This window comes from Camelus ferus, chromosome 5 (genome assembly GCF_009834535.1).
Source record: "Camelus ferus isolate YT-003-E chromosome 5, BCGSAC_Cfer_1.0, whole genome shotgun sequence".
NCBI lineage: Eukaryota > Metazoa > Chordata > Mammalia > Artiodactyla > Camelidae > Camelus > Camelus ferus.
The window spans coordinates 7,571,476-7,587,278 of NC_045700.1; the positions used below are offsets into that span (position 1 = coordinate 7,571,476).

The window sequence follows — 15,803 nt, forward strand, 5'->3', positions numbered from 1 at the left end:
TGCGCTAGGCCCTGTTGGAGGACTACTTTCCTGACTCCGAGAACCCAGAGGTAGGGGGCCTCATGGCGGTCCTGGCTGTGATCGGAGGCATTGATGGTCGGTTGCGCCTGGGAGGACAAGTCATGCACGAGGAGTTTGGAGAAGGCACTGTGACTCGCATCACCCCGAAGGGCAAGATCACCGTGCAGCTCTGTGATATGCGCGCCTGTCGTGTGTGCCCCCTGAATCAGCTGAAGCCAGTAGGTGAACTTGTGTTCAGTTCCTGGGTGAAGTGGGAAGAACTTGATTCTGGCCGTTTATGTCTGCCTTCTAGGACGCCATCCAAATTCAGGAAGCCCGTCTGCCTTTCTTCCTTTGCATCCTGAAGTCCTGTGGTGAATATGACCTATCTCACAGGATTACATAGATTAGCTCATGTGTCTTATTTAGCCCAAATGAAATAAGGGCATTAGCAACTTAGAAGGTACTGGGAAAATATAAGTTAGTTTTAATTATTTTTAAACTGAATTTATGAAATTTATTTTTATCGAACAGCTCAACTTTAAAAAAAAAGGCCTAAAAATGATTCCCTTGAAAAATGATCTTTCTTCATGTACAAAATCCATAATAATTGTATTGAGTGACATGATTTATGTGGCAGCTAATTTCATCTTGAACCTGTGAATTAGGGATACATAGAGAAAGTGATTTATATTACTTTGACATAACCCAAGTGTGATCTGACTATATCTTTCAATAAAATACTGTTTTTGATTATTATAGGAATATATGCATGTTGTAGAAAATTTGAAATGTGTAGAAATGTGTGATGTCATGATTGCTGACATGTTGGTAAAGAAAAAATTCACTTAGTTTCTGTTTACTATACGTGTAAGTCTTTATCTTGCCTCCAGTGTCATCTTTTAAAATTATTTTCAGATGTAAAAAGACTTAACAGATATGTGTGGTATTTCAGAATTAAGACTCATAGTTAAGGTAGCTTTCAGAACATTCATTTGCTCTTCTCACTGGACACACGTTGAAGGTTTCTGTGCTCCCTCTTCAGCTCCCCGCCATGGCGTTCAGCGTCACCAACTTGCCCTTCACGGAGCCCATGCTCTCCGTCTGGGCTCAGCTGGTGAACCTCGCTGGCAGCAAATTGGAAAAGCACAAAATAAAGAAATCACCTAAGCAGGGTTTTGCAGGTCAGTACACGCCACGCGCTTCTTGATGAAAGAGCTGCATCTTAACTAGTATTATTTGAACAACGTCTTGTTTTGTCAGAGCAGGTCTGTCACTGCCGAAGTCTTTGGGTTCAGATGGACTGACCACTGGTTGAGTGACAGCGGGCGTGGTGATGAGTGTGTGTGACACCAAGAATGATGCCATGGTGGGGGTGGCACCCAGAGAACCCCCAGGCCTCCCCACCTCCCAGTGCCAGCGTTTATTCTGAACACGCTTTTTGAAGAAAAGTCTGTGTTCTCTCCCTGCACATTGACCCCCCAGCCGAGGCCCCCCAGCCTAGTTGCCCTTCGGGAGCTTTGCTCCAGGTCTCATCACAGCCAGACCCGGCAGGGCCTGTGCTTCTGGACCTGCCTCGCTTTGTGTCTGTGGACCATGGCTGCCTGTCCGAGGCCGAGGCCGGCCCTGCTCCGGCCCCGCCTTTGGTCTGGGGCGCTGCTCTCCAGTTCCCTGACGTTGCCCCTCACGTGTCCTTTCAGAATTCTTCTCCCTGACTGTTGTTTGCATGTTAGAAATCCTTGTGGTTGCGTCCGTAACTTCTGGCTCATTCTGCCCACTCTTCTTGAGTTTTCTCACCCATTTCTCCCCAATCCTGTAATTCCTGCTGCAGCATTTTACAATGGATCTCTAGTTCACATCTCTGGCTGAAGGGCCAGGTACATGTAAACCACAGCATGTCCACAGTTCAACTAGCCTTGTCCCTTAGCCAGCATTTCCTGTCACGTTGAATAAACCTGTCTGCTGGGTGTTTGAGCTCAGTGCCCCAGAGGCACCTCTGGCTCCTCCCATGCCCTCCCATCCTCATGTCCCCATGTCCCCACGTCCCCATGTCCCCATGCTGCCTTCTGTGGCCTCCAACATGTCCTGCTTTGGAATGCTGCTGCTGTGGCTAGTCTGGCTCTCCTAGTGGTCTGGCTGCATCTTTGTGGCGGCTTCCCTAGTCTGTTCCTCCGTTGGCCTGTGGACATCACTGCAGTCATTTGATTAGATAAGATCCTGTTGCCAGTAGATGTAACTGGTGTTCAGGTTCTTGAACCATCCCAGAGAGAATTCAGGTGAGACACGGAGGTTAAAGAAAGTACAGTGAGGATTTATTCAGGCATAGATAGGGCACTCTCAGGGGAAGAGCGGGCAGGCTCAGGTGAGCGGCTGTGCTGAGTTTCTTTGGCAAGTTGGTTACATAGAGTGTAAAAATGAATGGGCAGAATATTCATTAGGAAGTGAATATTCATTAGAAACGGGCAGAATATTCATTAGGAAGTATATCCTGGTTTTCATCCCAGCTTCACCTTCCAGAGGGGGAGGAGGGTTTTTGTCCTTATTTAGTCTGGATCGAAAATGTCATGGCCTCGATGCATGATGGGTACTTCTAATCTGCAAGGCTAATTTTGTTGAAGTGAGCGTATAATGAGTAAAAGGTTATATTGGGACACTGGGGATTCCTGCCTTTTCCCACCTTTCTTTGTCAGCCTCCAGGGCACTTGTCACCCCAAAATGTGTGATCACTTATCAGCCCAGAGGTTCCTGCCTTTCTTTTCTACCCAGGGACTCCTGGTGCTTACATGATGTAGGGTTTCCTGCATTTGGCCCCATGCCCCTCATTTCTGCTCAGTTCCTGCCATTTGGCCTGTGTCCCCCTTTCTCTGCTCATGTCTAGCTGTGTGCCTGCTCTAACAATCCTACAGAGTGCCATGATCTTTATGAGTTAGAGAACTGTATGTTGTGAGTATCTGACAAAATTGTGTTGTAGGAGTCTTGGCAAGAAAAGGTGAAAGTATTTTATTTATGACGTAGGGATCTGGTTGAAATTTCAGCAACTTGGGAAACATTTGATTATACTAGCAGTAGCTAACATGGCCCTAATTGTGCTAAACCATTGCATCCTCACCCCGACCCAAAGCAGCACATGGGGAGCAGGGAAAGGGGAGACCTCAGGGTGGAGGAGGATGCTCACCCACAGCCCGGGGGAAGCCAAGCCCTTCGTCACTGCCAGGCTTTGGCAAGGTCAGATGGGTCCCTCAGGGCAGCGCCCTCCCCAAGGCTGGACCGCTACTAAGGGTGAGAACCCAAGCAGCCCGCGCCCTTCCTGCTGAGGCCTTTTCTCCCCCAGGACAAGTAGACCTGGACCTGCTAAGGTGCCAGCAGCTGAAGCTGTACATCCTGAAGGCGGGCCGCGCGCTGCTTTCCCACCAGGACCAGCTCAGGCAGATCCTGTCTCAGCCAGCTGTTCAGGACGCGGCAGCTGCTCACGCAGGTGACTTTCTAGGAGCCCTTATAGACCTGTAAGAAAGGCAGGCAAGGAACACGTACGGGTTGCCCATAAAAGGGGGACTACAGATGGCTTCTACGTGCACAAGGAAGATGTGCCACCAGGCCAGTAACTGATGAAACACAGACCACGAGTGAGAAAGACAAAGCCCGAGGGGAGGGAGGGAAACAGTGCTCTGCTGCCTCGATGGTCAAAGTGCGGCCCCAGGACCAGCAGTGACGGTGGCACATAGGAGCTTGTTAGAGGTGTGGGCCCTCGGGCCGCATCCCAGACCTAAGAAGTCAGGATCCGCATTTTTAATAAGGCTCTCGGTGCACGTGAAGTGGGGCTCCTCTGACACTTTGCTGGGGGGGTTAAGTTGGTACAGCCGTCTGCTGGGCATCTGAGGACATGCTAGACTTTAAAATGCATGTGCACACGTATCTATATCTGTACATCCACTGATCAGCAAGTCGTCTTGTGGGAATTGATCACATGGAAAGGCACGAAAGAAATGTGTTTATAGATGCTCATTGTGGCTTTTTTGGTCGGTCTTGTGTTTATGCTGAAAACTGGAGACGCCTCAATGCCCATCATTAGGTGGTGTACCGGAACAGTAGTACACCGAGGTGCTATTCACAGTGATGGTACCTGTGTATGCCCCTTACCATCGAAATATGAAAATGATTTTAAAAAACACATTGCTGTGTATGTATATCTGTTTGTAGATTTTCCATAGAGAGTGACAGTAGAATTTCAGCTGACTTTATTTTCTTAGTACTTTTCTGTGTGGCTTTAGTGTTCTAAAATGAGCTCATATCATTTTGAATAGGAAAAAACCCAAAGCTATGAAAAAATTTTGGACTATCTACTGTTGAAAGACATTGTGCTAAATATTACGGGCAACCAGACAGTCCTCGTTTATGGTTTTTTTTTTACTCTTTGGAGTCAGGGTTGGGAGAGAAAATGAAGGCAGGTAGCTCTATCCAAGGTACACAGCTCGTGTGCTGTGAGATGTCTGAACACAGTTCCACACATGTCCCAGGGATGCTGGCGGCGGAGGGCTGGGCGCCTTTGAGGGGTGAGGCAGGCCCTGGTTGTAGGGTGATGAGGAGTCCCTGTCCTGGGGGAGGAGACGGCAGGAGCACAGGCATGATCAGTGAGTATTTAGGTACTGAGCTTGGCAAGGATCTCAGGGTTTATCAGTGGTCATAGGGCTAAAGCTGGAGAGGTCAGTTAAGTCATGCCCAGGGATTGGGTTGGCTGTTCTGTGGTCACCCTGGTGAGTAGCTGTGGCAGCGTTGAGTCAGGGTTACCATCCTATACTCAGGGCAGAGCGAGAGCTCCAGATGTAGCTGTCCAGCACAGGGCTTGACAGACGACCACAGCCACCTGTTTTATCAAGCTTTATAGAAACACAGCCATCCCTTCCTGTTTACATGTCAGCTCTGGCCACTTTCACACTTCAGTGGCCCGAGTTGGAGTGGCTGTGACAGACCCTGTGGTCAGTAAGCCTACACTGTTTACTCTCTCGTGCTTCAAAAAGATTTACAACCCCTGGTCTAGAGGGTTAGTTGAAATTGTATCATTTGGGCCCAGGGCAAAGGAGAAGTGCCAGACACCTCACCCAGAGCTGCTCAGATGAAGACAGTAGACATCACTCTGAGCACATGACACATTCGGAATTGATGTCAGTTTATGGTGTGAACAAGGGAAAAGAGAACAGTCCCTGGGGCCATGGTGCACACTTGGGAGTGTTCAGAAGCAGTGAGTGCTCACCAAGGCAGAGAAGAGACCAGAATTGGACCAAGGGCATGAAGTCTGGGAGATCGCTTTGGTTGGCTCTAAAGAGACAGACAGAAGAACTAAAGAAGGACAGAGGCCAGAAAGCAGGGAGTGGAAGAAGCCTTGAAGATTTTGGTTGGTGAAGTAGAAATCATATCTGGTTTAACATTCTCAATGCAGTGTTTAAAAAAAAAAAACGGATTTCTTCTGTATAACACAGGGAGCTATATTCAATATCTCGTAATAACCTTTAATGAAGAATGTGAAAACGAATGTATGTATTGATACACATGACTGGGACGTTGTGCTGTACACCAGAAATTGACAAATTGTAACTGACTATACTTCAATTTAAAAAAAAAAAGATAAAATAGTAAAGAGGTGTTTGTGGTTGAAAATGGAGTATCATTCGTATTTTGTTTTTAAATTCAGATGATGGAGCAGCTGCGTCCCCTGACCTTGGTGACATGTCTCCTGAAGGCCCGCAGCCCCCAATGATCCTCTTACAGCAGTTACTGGCCTCAGCCACCCAGCCGTCTCCGGTGAAGGCCATATTTGACAAACAGGAGCTTGAGGTACAGTCAGTAGTAGCCTTGGCAGTTTTTATCCAGCACACTAGATTGTCAGCATTTTTTTTTTTGGTAGATGTGTAGGTAGATTTCCTTAAGGATATAGTCTGAATTTTAAATGATATGTCAAAATAATTCTTATGACTAGGTAGGTTTTAAGCATGTTTGTCATAGAACGTTACAATACTGGTTAAAGAATGAGTTAAAGATTAATCTGATTTTGAATTTCTGTGAATTATTTGAAAAAATCAGCTGGATTCAGCATGCGTTCATTGCTCACGTGTTCTCGGAGGAATCTTTTCCCAGGAAACAGTGTCGTTGAAAGAGCCCCGTGAAGCCTAGGAAGATGGCTCTTGCTGGTTTGTCTCACTCACACCAGAGCCTTTCCCGAGCTGCTCTGTTGAAGCCAGGCTCTCCGTCTACACCCTGTTTCCAAGCACATGGTGCACTGTGTACTCGGGGGTGGACTTGGGCATCTTCCCGCTGAAGAGAGGACATCTGACCAGGTCTAAGCATGATGGGGACTTCCATGGCCCACCACATGGAGGACTAGATTTTTTTTTTTAAATCCTTCTTGCTGGGCAGTCCATCAGAAATTCTGGACAAAGTATCAAAGACAAAAATAAAACCTTGAGAGCTCAATTTGGCAGGCAGAAAACACCCTAGTAGAGATCCACAGAGACCAAGACCCTGCATGGAGCCAGGATCCAGAGCGAGGAAGCGACGGGTGCAGAGGGAGAAGGCGGGAAATGTTGGGCACAGGGGCAGCTGGGGAGGAGGGTGCAGGGCCTTCTGTGACCCCCACCGAGTGCCAGCTGCTCCTTAGGTCTGAACACCTGAGGTGAGAGGCCAGGTTAAAGTCGCCCAAGCCCCTGCCAGGTGTTTTTTCCTGTCCTGCCCTCTTGTTCTTTTCTGAGGCTGCTGCTGTCATCTGGGGATTCCTAGTGAGTTTCTATTTGAGTCTCTTGGCTCACTGTACGGAAACTATTTTAAAGGTCAGGTGTGCAGCTTCACTGGGTCTGATCTGCTGTAAACCTGTCCAGGAAATGCCTTTACACTTTCAGATCTCATGTTTCCATATGTTTCTTGTGTTACAGTTTTTCAGGTCTCCTGACAGTTCTCATCTCTTCACCATTTCTATCTGTCACTTAAAACACATTTCACCCTTGCTACCAGGTACATTTGAAAACATATTTCTGATTATTACATTAAATTTCTTACTTGCTAATTCTGACACTTGGGCCACTCATCGGTCTGCTACTAATCGGTTTCCCCTCCTGGTTATAGTCAGTTACTGGTTCTACGTCTCCACATGTCTGAACAATGTTACTGTGTCCTGCATGGTTTGGATGTTACGCTGTGTGGACTCTAGTTCTGTCACCGTCCTCTGAAGAATGTGTAATGTTATTTTTGCAGACAGTTCAGTGCCTGGCAGTTTTCCTCAGTCCTTTGGAGGCTTGATTCTAGACTTTCTAGTGACACTTTATTTTTGTTTTGCCCTCAGTCCTGGTTCCTGGTCTCTAATTCCACGGGATTTACAATGTCTTCTGAGGTTTCAGTGGAAACCTCTACATCATGACCACTGCGCTCAAACGTGGTTGGACTGGGACCTCGTGCCGTCTCCCTAGCCCTGGGCCTGCCCGCAGTTCCTTTGTGCTGGGCTCAGCTTTGTGGTCAGCCAAGGAGTCGCGGGTAGTCTGCGTGTGCACTTTGTGGTCCTCCCGCACCCTGCTTGCTCCAGCAGGCCCCTGGCTGCGGTCCAGGAGCACCGCCCCTGTCACGGCTTGCCCCGCGCCTCCCTGTGGTCAGGGTCACACTGTCCCTGTTTTCTCCAGGGCCTGCCTTCAAATGTTTTTTAAAAATACTCTGTTGGGAATTCACAATTATTATCAGCAGAGGCTTAGTCTAGTCCACTTCTTACTACCAGATCCAGAACTCCTAGCTCAATCTGGTTCTGAATTACAAGCTTTTAGGATGAAGCCTGTCACTTCTGAGTTGTTCAGACTTCACAGCAAAACCCTAGGATTTTGATACTGCCTAAGCCCTGGAAGGCTCACTGGTGTCTTCTGTTTCTTCCTAATTCCTTCCTCACGTGGTCAGTTTAAAACAAACAGCGAGTCTCAGCTCCATGAGAAGAGGAGCAGATGAGCAGGGAGTTTCACGTGGTTCAGGGAGGGGGCGAGGCGTCCAGAGGCAGGCAGTCCCCAGCTGCAGGCCCCAGTGATGCGTGGATTCATCGACTCATTGCAATTTGCTTCCCAGTATTCTTTAGTCCCCTTATTTTTTTGTACTATGTTTAACCCCCAGAGAGGTTCTGTTACTCCTCAGTAGTTGGGGGTTGATTTGGGGGCACATGGGATGGCTCTGTGCTGTCTGTGGCCTGTCCTACAGATGGAAGAGAGCGGGAGACTGTGGGCACAGCCTGGTCACGGGGAAGGGAGGGGTCCCTTTCTCCTGCCTCCTCAAGCCCCTCACTCTGCATTCACTCCCTCAGCTTGTTGCCACTCGAGCTCAGATTTCAGGGCTGTGAAATTTCCTTAACGGACTTCGATATTTGGCTAATTCACTAGGTAGGTTCTGTGTGTGCCGAAGCTTTTTAACCATCACATTTTTCCTCTGCATTAAATTAGGAGAGTTGGTTCTATCCTTGTTAACATGTTTTATCCATACATTTAAGAATACCCAGTAGGCCTGGGTAAAGAAATATACTTTGCATTGCAGTTCAGAGTGGTCGTCTGTAATTTCCGTTTTCCTAGACTCCCTGCTCCCCCTGACTGATGGCTCCCGGCTCCGCTCTCGTTTGCCCAGGCCGCTGCGCTGGCTGTGTGTCAGTGTTTGGCTGTGGAGTCCACGCACCCAGCGAGCCCCGTGTTTGAAGACTGCAGCTCCAGTGGGGCCACCACGCCTGTCCCCTGTGCCGCACGTCCGCCCCATCAGAGCGAAGAAGCACAAGCCGTCGCCTGGTCCTGCTCTGCCCATTGTGGTCCAGCTCATGGAAATGGGATTCCCTAGAAGGAACATAGAGTTTGCACTCAAGTCACTCACGGGCGCCTCTGGGAATGCTGCGGGCTTGCCAGGTACTGCGTTTTCCTCGGGGGTGTTCGACTTCACGTGCCCACCCATTTGTTCGTAGGCCTCCTGGAAAATGCGGCCGTCAGAGGCCCGTGCGCAGCTGGGCGTGTGGTCCTCACCGCGGGGCGCCGTGTGTGCTTGCTCCTAGGTGTGGAGGCCTTGGTTGGGTGGCTGCTGGACCACGCTGACGTGCAGGTCACGGATCTCTCAGATGCAGACACGGGGTCTGAAGAGTGTTCAGACGAGGAGGTGGTGGAGGACTGTGGATGACACGGGCTACGCTGTGGTCAGTGCCTCCCTCGTGCCATCTGTCCTGAGCTCTGGTTTCCTCTGCGCCGCCCCACGGGGCCCTTCTGGTTCTGCCAGGCACATGGGGAGGCTCCTAATTGGTACCTGGGTTTTCTGTGCCTTTATTACTTTTAGCTTTGAAACAGACCCTTGTTCTAACATCAAATGATGGGTAGCCATGAGAGGAGATGTTATTAAAAAAATTTTTTTTTTAAATAGAGGTACTGGGGATTGAACCCAGGACCTTGTACATGCTAAGCACACACTCTACCTCTGAGCTATACCCTCCCCCTTGAAAAAAATCATTATTTATATGACACATTGACTTCTGACTTGAGTAAGTTGTTTCACAGGATTCATTTGGAAATGCCTCAGAAATTTTTTGTACTTTGAGCTTTTGAGGTTATGTCTGCTTACTATGCTGTTGCTATTAATCTTTTTTTACTAAGCTGTTGCTATTAATCTTTTTTTTTAGCCTTTTTTATTGAGTTGTAGTCATTTTACAATGTTGTGTCAAATTGCTATTATCTTTTTAAAATGAAGACTTTTACAGTGAAAACATAGCATAATATTTCACACTTTCTTTTTTAATATTAGAGGTTTCACACACTTCTTTTTAAGTAGTTTTAGCTGTTTCACCATTTTAAAAAATGTGTTTCTCTTTTGTAGTCGACTGGTGCTGTCGTAACCGAGAGCCAGACTTACAAAAAACGAGCTGATTTCCTGAGTAACGATGATTATGCAGTGTATGTGAGAGAGAATATTCAGGTGAGTAATTGCCTCAGGCTGGAGCCTGGCTTAGGTTTTCATTCAACAAGTGTGTGAGCATCTCAGAAAGTCCAAGACCTGGCAGCAGAGGGCATGGCAGCCAGCAGGGAGGCCTCTGTGGCTGGGGAGAGGACAGAGGAGCAGCAGATGAGCAGGGGGGGTGGCCAGCGCCACAGAACGAAAGGGGGCTTGTCCGCAGTGACGTGGGACAGAGACCTGTGCTTCTCGGTCATCCCCTTTTGGACACCTTTACAGCCTATTTTTGCTTTTTTGAGGGAAGGGGAGAGGGAGGTAATTAGGTTTATTTATTTATTTTATTTAATGGAGACACTGGGATTGAACCCAGGACCTTGTGCATGTTAAGCACACACTCTACCACTGAGCTATACCTTCCCCGTCTTTTGTAAAACATCATTCTCACTGCCATCTAATTTTAAAAGTTTAGTTATGTTTTTTCAACCTTAAATCCTTCCTTTTCCTACTTTAATTCTTTTGTTCTGGTTGGTATAGTTCAGAGAAAATCCCAGAAATCATCTCATTTTACCTGTAAATATGTCAATATGTATCCCATATAGATAAGGATTTTGTTTTTAACATAATTACCTTAAACAGGTACCTAACGTTCCTGACAAAGTAAACAGTGATTCCTCACTATCATCTCGTAACTAATGCTTGCTCAGATTTTCCCAGTGTTCTCAGAAAATGGCTTTTTACAGTAATTCCTTTGAATTTAGCTACTAACAAGATCATATACCTTACATTTGAGTGATAGGTCCCTGATGTGTTTTTTAACCTAGCGCATTTCCCCCTCCTTTTTTCCTTTTCATGTCATTCATTTGTGCTAAAACTACGTTGGCCCACGGTCTTCCTCCCTCTCCTCGGCATCTTCTGTACAGTCGGAGTGAGGGCTGCAGGGTGGTAGGGCTCAGGCTGCCCCTTAGCAGGAATGTATCATAGGGACCAGCACACAGCGTCACTGGTCATCGCTGTCTGTTCTCTGTTAATGTCATTCTTGTCGCCTTCTAGACCTGTCACAAACTTTGTCATCCCTCCCAGATTTATTAGCTGGAGTTGTATTCTTTAAAGAAAACTTTCTTATGAACTCTGGTCACTATAATACAGTTCATATAGGAAAGGCAGAAGTAGATGGCTGTTTTTTGTTTGCTTGTTTGCTTGCGTTACCAATTTTCAGAATGATGAATTGGTGCCCTTGTACTTAGAAAGGTGACCTAGAACCTTTGTTTTGTCTATTATCATTATTATGAATTTATTGGCCATTATGGATTCGATGTATTTTAGCCATTTTTCCTCTTGGTCATGTTACAGGAAACCACTGATCTTTTTTTTTCTTTTTTAATTGAAGTATAGTTAGTTTACAGTGCTGTGCATTGGTGTACAGCACAATGCTTCAGTCATCCATGTACTTGCATATATTCCTTTTCATATTCTTTTCCTTAATAGGTTACTACAATATATTGAATATAGTTCCCTGAGCTATACAGTAGGACCTTGTTTATCTATTTTATGTATATTAGTTAGTATCTGGAAACCTTGACTCCCAGTTTATCCCACCCCACCCCCCCTTGCTCCTCTGGTAACCAATAAGTTTGTTTTCTATGTTTGTTGAGTCTGTTTTGAAAATAAGTTCATTAGTGTCTTTTTTTTTTTTTTTTTAAGATTCCACATATAAGTTGTATATGATCTTTTTCTTGCTCTTCTGGCTTACTTCTCTTAGTATGACCTACTCCAGATCCATCCATGTTGCTGCAAATGGCATTATTTTATTCTTTTTTATGGCTGAGTAGTATTCCATTATAGAAATATACTACAACTTCTTTATCCAGTCATCTGTCGATGGACATGTAGATTGTTTCCATGTCTCGCTATTGTAAATAGTGCTGCTGTGAACATTAGGGTGTGTGTTTCTTTTCAAATTAGAGCTTTCTCCATATATATGCCCAGGATTGGGATTGCTGGATCATAGGGTAAGTCTATTTTTAGTTTTTTGAAGAATCTCCATACTGTTTTCCACAGTAGCTGCACCAAACTACATTCCCACCAGCAGTGTAGGAGGGTTCCCTTTTCTCCACAGCCTCTCCAGCATTTATTGTTTGTGGACTTTTTAACAATGGCCATTCTGACTGGTATGAGGTGATACCTTATTGTAGTTTTTTTTTTTAATTTTTTATGTTGTTGAGTTATAGTCAGTTTACAATGTTGTGTCAATTTCCAGTGTAGAGCACAATTTTTCAGTTATACATGAACATACACCCATTGTCACATTCTTTTTCACTGTGAGCTACCACAAGATCTTGTATATATTTCCTTATTGTAATTTTGATTTGCATTTCTCTAATAATTAGTGATATTGAGCATTTTTTCACGTGCCTATTGGCCATTTGTATGTCTTCATTGGAGAAATGCGTGTTTAGGTCTTCTGCCCATTTTTGGATTGGGTTGTTTGGTTTTTTTGTTATTAAGTCATATGAGCTGTTTGTATATTCTAGAAATTAAGCCCTTGTCAGGTGCATCATTTGCAGGAATTTTCTCCCATTCCATAGGTTGTCTTTTTGTCTTCTTTATAGTTTAATTAATGTACAAAAGCTTGTAAGTTTGATTAGGTTCCATTTGTTTATATTTGCTTTTATTTGTATTGCTTTGGGAGACTGACATGTAGCAAAACGTTGCTACAGTTTACATCAGACAATGTTTTACCTATATTCTCTTCTAGGAGTTTTATGGTGTCATGTCTTATATTTAAGTCTTGAAGCCATTTTGAGTTTATTTTTGTCTATGGTGTGAGGGAGTGTCTAACTTCATTGATTTACATGCTGCTGTCCAGTTTTCCTAACATCACTTGCTGAAGAGACTGTCTTTTCTCCATTGTGTATTCTTGCTTCCTTTGTCAAAGATGAATTGACTGTAGGTCTGTTGATTCATTTCTGGGCTCTCTGTTCTGTTCCATTGATCCATGTCTGTTTCTGTACCAATACCATGCTGTTTTGATTGTAGCTCTGTAGTATTGTCTGAAGTCTGGGAGGGTTATCCTGCAACTTCGTTCTTTTTCTTCAGTATTGCCTTGGCAATTCTGGGTCTTTTGTGATTCCATATAAAATTTAGGATTATTTGTTCTAGATCTGTGAAAAATGTCCTGGGTAATTTCATAGGGATCACATTAAATCTGTAGATTGCTTTGGGTAGTATGGCCATTTTAACAATATTAATTCGTCCAAGCCAAGAGCATAGGGACATCTTTCCATATCTTTAAATCATCTTTAATTGCCTAAATCAATGTGTTGTAGTTCTCCGTGTGTAAGTCTTTCACCTCCTTGGTCAGGTTTATTCCTGAGTTTTTTTTGGTTTTGTTTTTGATGTGATTTTTAAAGGGATTTTTAAATTTTACTTTCCTTTTCTGGTATTTCATTGTTAGTATAAAGAAATGCAACTGGTTTCTATATGTTAATCTTGCATCCTGCTACCTTGCCAAATTCATTTATCAGCTCTAGTAGTTTTTGTGTAGAAGCCAGTTAGTTTTTGAGTGCTCCCTTGCTTTATGGCACATGTTGACCTAGGTTCAGCTTACGTATTTCCTGCCCCAGACATCAAGACAGGCAATTCTCTAAAGAGCCCTGGTTGCATTTATTGTGAAATGATTTTGAGATCATACTGGGTGCTAGAGGAAATCTTTTCTTAGGAATAGAATAATGCTACTTAAAATTGATCTCTCATCTATATACTGAACTGGACTTTCTAAATTTAATTTGAATTTTAGGTGGGAATGATGGTTAGATGCTGTCGAACATATGAAGAAGTTTGTGAAGGAGATGTGGGCAAAGTTATCAAGTTGGATAGAGATGGATTACATGACCTCAATGTGCAGTGTGATTGGCAGCAGAAAGGAGGCACTTACTGGGTTAGGTACATTCATGTGGAACTTATAGGTAAGAAAATTCTTCATTTGCCTCTTAATTAGATTTAGAATTCCCAGAAATGAATGCTAACTGTAGTTCATTTTTTATTGGAATCTCTAGGCTATCCTCCACCAAGTTCTCCTTCTCACATCAAGATTGGTGATAAAGTTCGTGTCAAAGCCTCAGTCACAACACCGAAATACAAGTGGGGGTCTGTGACTCATCAAAGTGTGGGGGTTGTGAAAGGTAATGTTACCTAGGCAGGAAAGCTCTGGGTGTTGGCTTTTCATCAACTAATGTAAGTAAAGTAGGGCAAGAAAACAAGTATAAAGCAAACTTTACGATATAAAAATAGTGTCCTTCTGCTTGTCAGTGCCCTCACGACCAGGAGCACACCTGCTGTTGTACAGAGTCAGGTGTATTAACTCCCTGCAACTTGGAAGAATGAATACCGTGGAGAATGTGTGGCAAAGTCTGATGGGTTTGCATTGGGTATTTTGGGGAGAGTTCAAGGAGTTGGGGTAATTCTAAGAATGAATGTGTTAATAAACATTACCTAGAAGGCAGAAATATTGGAGTCAGGATGAGGTCATGATTGGCAGGGAAGCAGTCATTCATACCGCCAGGAGGGGATTGTGGTTTGGATTCAGTTGGATGTGACCAGATGTGTTAGAGTGGTTTTGTTTTTATCTCGATCTGTCACAGTCTCAGGCTGCCCTTGTTTCATGTTGGGGTTCTTGTTCCATCAGTCCTTCTGCCAAATGGCCAGCTCCCTCGGTGTTTTTCTCTCTTTTTATTAAATCTGTATAAAAATGTAGGACTGAATTTAAGAAATGGAAATGTGGAAATGATGGGTGTTAAGAACTGGAAACGCAAAATTCTCCTCAGTTTATGTTTAATGTGATACTGTTGAGATTTCAAGTCACATGGCATACTATGCCCATTTTAACAGTTGCATGAAAAATAATTAAATATATGCGTAGTTTTATTTTGTCTTTGAATTCTTTCAGTGCCATTTTTGCTTTATTTTGTTTCAGCCTTGTGGAAAGCCATCTTTCTGCCAGATAGCTTAGATTAGAAATGGCCGCAGTGGTGGGGCTTCCCCAGTGGGCAGGGATGTTAGAGTTTCTTAAGTTACTTAAGAACAGATGGCTTATTTAACATTTTATTTTGGTTTGGCATTTTTCTTCACTTATAAGATTCTTAAAAGCTTTACAAATCAAAACAAAGATAAATTTCAAAAATAACTGTAATATAATATCACATGGTTAGGTATAGTTTTAATTTTAATTTTCAGTTTTTATTGGTGAAAGAGATGTTCCAGGCAATTTCTGTTGTGTCCTAGCTTTCAGTGCCAACGGGAAAGACGTTATTGTCGACTTCCCTCAGCAGTCTCACTGGACTGGGCTCTTATCAGAAATGGAGTTGGTACCCAGTGTCCATCCTGGCGTCACGTGAGTTTTTATTTTTGTATTGCTAGATTCTTTTGGGAGGAATGACTTTCTTTGGAATCAAGTTTAACAAATGACCTCATCTTTTTCTTATCAACTCAATGGCTTATTTTAAAAATAGGTGTGATGGCTGTCAGATGTTTCCTATCAATGGATCTCGATTCAAATGCAGAAACTGTGATGACTTTGATTTTTGTGAAACGTGTTTCAAAACCAGGAAACACAACACCAGGCATACATTTGGCAGAATAAATGAACCAGGTATGGTAGAATGGTAACGTTCTCTTTCCTCAAAATTTATTAGTGAGATAATTACTGTGGAAACAAAGGTACTTAATTTTGATCTTTAAAGCTCACACTTACATGGTGAGCACTGTACTATGTGCACAGTGAAACAGGAAAGATGGTCCTACCCATCTGTGAATTGCTATTTTTTTTCCAAGCAACGAGGGGGTCACTGGAACTAGAGGAACAGAGTTTGTTTGCTTGT

General features: G+C 44.2%; 1 protein-coding gene and 1 non-coding gene across 2 annotated transcripts in view; one reads left to right on the top strand and one right to left on the bottom strand.

The window, feature by feature from the left end:
- The window catches only part of LOC102509078 (E3 ubiquitin-protein ligase HERC2), a 176,582-nt gene that overhangs the window by 99,497 nt on the left and 61,282 nt on the right, over positions 1-15,803 (top strand). The window contains 13 exon segments of the mRNA XM_032479272.1: positions 9-239; positions 1,046-1,184; positions 3,332-3,475; positions 5,687-5,829; positions 8,632-8,733; positions 8,735-8,900; positions 9,044-9,156; positions 9,158-9,181; positions 9,853-9,951; positions 13,724-13,892; positions 13,983-14,108; positions 15,208-15,316; positions 15,435-15,574. Coding sequence (XP_032335163.1) covers positions 9-239; positions 1,046-1,184; positions 3,332-3,475; positions 5,687-5,829; positions 8,632-8,733; positions 8,735-8,900; positions 9,044-9,156; positions 9,158-9,181; positions 9,853-9,951; positions 13,724-13,892; positions 13,983-14,108; positions 15,208-15,316; positions 15,435-15,574 — 1,705 coding nt within the window.
- On the bottom strand, positions 10,274-10,344 carry TRNAV-AAC. The gene has a single exon. It is a non-coding gene; the product is annotated as a tRNA-Val (tRNA).